At 48.0% G+C, this 6,000-nt stretch overlaps 1 protein-coding gene across 1 annotated transcript in view; it reads right to left on the reverse strand.

The window, feature by feature from the left end:
* LCLAT1 (lysocardiolipin acyltransferase 1) overlaps nt 1-3,726 on the reverse strand; it is a 203,071-nt gene extending 199,345 nt beyond the window's left edge. The window contains exon 1 of the mRNA XM_054022443.1: nt 3,557-3,726. Coding sequence (XP_053878418.1) covers nt 3,557-3,699 — 143 coding nt within the window. The 5' untranslated portion in view covers nt 3,700-3,726. The remainder of the gene's footprint in view (nt 1-3,556) is intronic.
* Between the last annotated feature and the right edge of the window lie 2,274 nt (nt 3,727-6,000).

Below are 6,000 nucleotides of genomic sequence, written 5' to 3' on the forward strand. Positions count from 1 at the left end.
TCTGACAAAAGAGAGGTTGCAGCCCTTTTTGCTTTTTTATAATGTAGAAAAAAAAAGATTCTCCCTACCCCAAAAAAAATATTAAGCATGTGCAGGATGAATAATTTTTCACTCTTAAGTACCATGAGAGAACTGTGAGCAGTGGCTGCATATCCAGAAACACAACAACGAATCTGGTCACCTTTGGAATATTTTATTCACAATCGTTAGGGCTAGAAACTTGTTTTTCAATGAAGGCTTACACTGATGGCTTATTCTCAAACTTTCCCACACCATCACTGGTGTGCAGACTTTTCAAGACCTGCCAAATCATTTCAAAGACAAACTAAAACACGCTCTGGACCCAATGCCATGGTTCCACATTTAAGGCTGCAACTGCGATGTTATGAGTCCTACCCCTCCGCTGCATACACACAAACATAAGTCATCAGTAGGACTTTGATTTTAGCAGGTAAAAATCTCTAAAGATATCATCCTCGCTGAGCATCTCAAGCTTCTCTCAGCTCCTAACACTGAGCAGACTGTGCATGCACCATCCCTATACAGTAACTGACTAAATCGCCTCCAGCCCAGGGCTAATGCTGCACTTTCCTGGACCGGGATGGAGATGGGCAGTGGAACTGATGCTCAGTTCCCTACCATCTGCCCCCCAACCCAGTGTCCAGACAGCAAGGAAGAAGCAAATCACTGAGTTGAATACAGAACACACAAGAGTCAGATCGGGGGACGGCGATAGCAGATTGGGAAAAGAAATATCTTGAGACTGGGGGTGGGGAGAGAAACAGGAAATAGCTGGGCAAGGACACTGTAAAGGAGGGGGGAATAAGGGATGGGAATGGAAATCAAGACGACGCTGGGACTAAGAGCTGTGAGGGGAATGGGGGAGAAAGAACACAGACTAGGAACCAGAGATGGGGACGCATTTGAACTAGGAACCAGCATAGGGGAACAGGGGTGGGGGAATCTTACTGTCCCCCTCAGGACCCCTACCTTATTCAGTGCACAGGATGGACCTGCTGTGGGAATATATCAGTCTCCTTCACTACACCCCGATCTATAGATCCCCAGCCTCATATATTGCATAAGTTGGAAGGTGTGTACTATTTGTTCCACTGGAGCAGGTGGGTCTAGGCCCAACCATAAATAAAGGCCTGTCCCCTCAATTAAGAGGGAGGAACCACTGTGCCAAGGCCACATTCATTTCTTGGGACAACAAGAGAAAAAATAGGATCAGGACTGAAAGTCATACTATAAAAAATCAGGGATCCAGAGAGGGACACCGAGCAGAGAAGCCCAGACAGTGCCCACTGCCCCTCAAAGGCATTCAAGAAATCAGTGGACACTGCCCAGACAAACTCTGCTTGGAGACATGAGCAGAAACAGGCTCTGCATTCGCAGATTATCCCCCTCTCCCCGTCCAAGTTTCCTCCGCCTGGAGCGATGGATGGCCATCTTGGTTAGTGCCAGGAGAAGCCTAACGAGGAGTTCCCACAACTTCATGGGGCCACAGCCAGGATGCGAATATGACGTTTTGGAAGGTTTTCAGTGAATGAGGCAGGAGATTGCAGGAACAGAAAGGAGTCTCATAGGTAAGGCAACTGAATAATGCACTGGAGAACTAGATTCTATCCCTTCCTGTGATAGAGTTCCTACGTGATGATGGGCAAGTTACTAAAACCAAACTTTTCACAGATAGTCACTAATCGTGTAACTCATTTTCTGGATGCCCGACATGAGACGCTAGCGTCTGATTTGCAGAAGTGCTGAGCACTCACAGAAGCAACTGAAGTTAATTAGCGGTGTACTTTGAACATTAAGTGCTATATAATACTCAGTATTAGGAAAAAGTCAAATCCTGGGTACCTCAAATCAGGTACTCAAAAGTAGTGGAAACTTTTCACCTTAATCTCTGTGCCTCAGCTCCCCACCTATAAAACAGGGATAATACTACCCCATCCTCTCAGAGGAGTTGTGATGAAGAATTCATTAATGTTTGTGAATCACTCAGATACTACAGTGACAAACACCACAGAAAAGCCGATGAGGAAATTAATTGTGTCTTCGGAGCAGGGTTTGGTTGAAGTGTAGTGAATAAGGCTTCAGGCCACACACTGAACCATGAGGTTAAAACAAAATATTCAGTAGCTGTTCACTGAATAAGTACCTTCCATCCTGTTCACTGAATAAGGCAGGGTTCCTGTGGAAAAAATAGTATGTGATCATGTAATTAAAACTGTATCGTAATGCATATGCACAAGAGTCCTGAATTAAAGTTGCACATTAATTCTGGCATTTCCTAACTTCTGAGTGCTTAACTTCGCAACCTTAACAACATTTTAAACAGTTTTTATGTGTTTAATAGAAGTAGCTGTTTTAAATGCCTTATTTATTTTGGGACCTGACCAGCACTCCACCCACAACCACTCCCACACAAAAACAGCCAGTGGAGATTTCGCAAGTGAGCAGAACTAAATGAATAACCGTCATCGTAACCGACATTTTTCTCTTCCCTGTTGGTATGTGGAAGGCAACACAAAAACATGGGAAACTGTAACTCATCTCTCTATATACACTGTAAATCACAAGAAGTGCTTTTAATTCATTTGGAAGAACAGACACTATAAAAAAAGATTGTAAACCTAAAACTTCAGTTTATTACTATAAACTACGGTCAGAAATAAGAATATTAAAACCAAAGGTTTTTTGTTTTTTTAATTTCATAAATATAGACTGTATCCCTATTTAATTTCAAGTTCTCTCCCCTTCAACATTTCTTCATGTGGCGTCTCTGTACGTTGCAGCCTTCCTAAAGGGAATGTGCCTAAAGGAAAATATGTCTACAGATAAGAAGATCAAGTAGACAGTAATTATAAATTAATAAACCAAAATTAAGAGGATTAAAAAAATCAAGTACAAGGGGAAATCTGGATGATAGGACATATGACTAAAATACGAAGGAAACAAATAAACTCAACAATTGGACACCTACCTGGAAATACACTCACTGATGCTAAAGTTTGTCTGCTCATCACAGACCCCCTGCTCACTGCTGTACAAAACACAGAAGTACCAGCCCCTTATTCTGTTAAATTTGCAAAAGCCACAAAAACTCAACATACGACTGAGATTTAGTATGCAGTCCAAATAGTTTTAAGAGCTTATTATAAAAAGCCAGGCTGCGCAAAAAGTGAAAATAAAACCAGCAGTGAATAAATAATAAGACTTTCCAGATCAAGCATCCCCGCACGGAGCCCAACCCCAGAGCGCTGTTTCCACAGGGCCACACCCGTGAGACACTTGGGTGCACGCAGAGAGCCTGGCAAAGGAGTCCAGGCGGGTGCAGGGAGACGAGCACCCGGCGGCGGGTCTCCCTCTAGGAGTGTCAGTGTCAAGGGAGCAGCGGGACGGGGGCAGAGCGGACGTGCCAGACACGCAGCAGCGGGACCCCGCGAAGTGGTGCAGGTGCCGGTGCCGCTCTGGGAGCTCGGAACGCCCCGCACCACCGACCCCCGCCCCGTTCCCACATCCGAGCTGGGGGGGGGAGGGGCTCCCTTACCTGAGCCGCAGCAGCGGGAGGAGGCCGCAGCCCCCGGGGCTCCCCGCCCCAACCCCTGCACACCCTCGCAGCCGGAGGCTCAGCCCCTCATGGAGCCGGGGGCCCGGTGACAGCGGCCAGGCCGCCGCGAGGGGGGGAGACATGCCGGGCCGCCGCCATCTTCCCCGAGATCACCCCTGACCTCCGACCTCTTCCCGGGGTCACTTCCGGGTCACTTGTGTCAAACGTGGTCTTCCCTCTTCCCTGCTTAAAGGGACAGCGCCCAGCTCCCGAGCCCGGCTGCCACACGCCGAGTGTTGCTAACACCCAAGTGCTGAAACATGCCGAGTCAAGCCCCCTCCCGCCCCCCTAACAATCATGAGCCTGGCTTAAAAGCGATCGATAGGCTTGTCAGAAACACTACTCCGGGATGTTTCTATTTGCCTTTGGGAGTCTTTAGGGGGTCACAGTTTCCCACTTTGATCCACAACCATCAGGGCTCCACACTTTCATGCAAGCTGCGAGTCGCACGTCATCCCCTGACTCCAGAAGATGGGGCTTTAGGAAAATCACCCAACGCCACAAGACTCCCCCTCCCTGAGGCAATGCAGCCTCAGTATAAACAATGAGACCCTGGTACTGCCAGGAGATAGATTTCTATGGGCACTGGGGAGAGGGAAGTGTTCCCTTTCTTTCTACTCAGCAAAATGGCACACTCAGACCCAAACTTCCCTGCCATGCTGTGGATTTGACTGTCCAAACAAGCCTGGGTTTATGGATTTGGATGGCAGGGCCCAGATCCTCAGAGGCTTTTATGTTCATAGATGCCAATCTGGCAGCCCCACGGATCAACTCATCCCCCTCCCGCCCACCAGTGAGCCCCACTAATCTGCATCTCCTCCCAGCACCTCCCACCTGCCAGGATCAGCTCATCAGCGGAGTGGAGGAGGCACTGGGGAGAGGGGGAGGAGCAGGGGCAGGAAGAGGCGGGGAAGGGGGCAAGAAGGCGCAGGGCTTGGGGGAAGGGGTGGAGTGGTGCAGGGTGGAGGTCAAGTCCCCCCCCGGGAACTGGGGGACTCGGCCCCTCTGTTTAGGTTCCTAACTTCCACTGAAATAAATTGAAATAAATGGAAGTTAGGAGCCTAAATACCTTTGAGGATCTGGGCCTATGAGACTTTTGTGAGGATATTAGGATGGCAACCCCTGAGACACCAAAGGACTGACTGCCCTTGAGATGCATATGCATTCTGAATGTTGCCTATGTAGAGGGGAGGCAAGTCAATTTACTCACCAATTCTGTGCTACAGAATTCCTATCTGACAAAGTATTTGCACAGACCATGAATTCCTATCTGTGCAAGAGACCGCAGATGGACTTTCTATAGGGATCACATACTAAAAGTAGAAATTATAACAGGAGGATTCACTTTGTTTCTCTTCTTAGGAATCCAGTACCTAAGAAAATAATTTACAATAAGATAATTACACACACACACACTGATTTCAAATTCCTTTTTATGAACAACACTACAAAAGATAACCTATTACAGCACAGCCATTACAATACACCCTAACTAGACTAACATCACTAACTAAAGATTTGTTATTTTCCTTTAAACTGAAGGCCATAACACAGGGCCTAAACCTCAAAATATATACACCACCTTACAAAATAAATACAGAGTTGGGACTTCTGACAATCGGAGATCTTCTGCTTTCACATAGTCTCGCCTTGGATATTATAATGACAATTAAATAAAACATTTAGTTGTATTACATAACCAGTTGTTTCAGCATCCATACTACTGAGCACAGATACAAGTTCAAAGAAGAAAGAAAAGAAAACTTGACAACTAGTGTAGCCATTAGGCTCACACACGTCTTTGGCGCAATGATGCAGTGCACCTCCTGAAAATATTTGGCCTCCAGTCTGTCTTTACTGACTTCTGTAAAATTATAGCAAATCTTATTGAGATCCAACCCACAGATTCAGTCTGGGTTACCTCTGGAAGCATGGACAGTGGGTATAAGAGACTTAGGGCAGCTAAACCTCCCCAAACGGGGCAAGAAATGTCAGATGCAGCACACCTCCCTTTGGACCGCCACCTTTGGAGCGCTGCTGCCGGAAGCTCCGAGAAGGTGGGGAGCCACCAGCACCCAGACCGTGGCCCTGCCCATGCTCCACCCTGAGGCCCCGCTCCCGCTCCGCCTCTTCCCCACGCCCCTCACCCCCATCCTGCTGTTCACTCATGTCTCTCTGGGGGAGACAGCAGAGAGGCACAAGCTGGGGGGCCTTGGGGATGGGGAGGAGGCAGGGGATAGAGAGGGGCGGCGGGGGCTTCAGGGGAACGAGGCAGAGAGGGTGTAGAGATGCAAGCAGCAGACGGGGGGCCTTGAGGGAGGGGGTGGAGAGGCATGAGCGGGGGGGCCTGTGGGGAGGGGACAGAAAGGAGCGAGCTGTGAGCG

The sequence above is a fragment of the Malaclemys terrapin genome, chromosome 3, assembly GCF_027887155.1.
Source record: "Malaclemys terrapin pileata isolate rMalTer1 chromosome 3, rMalTer1.hap1, whole genome shotgun sequence".
Taxonomy (NCBI): domain Eukaryota; kingdom Metazoa; phylum Chordata; order Testudines; family Emydidae; genus Malaclemys; species Malaclemys terrapin.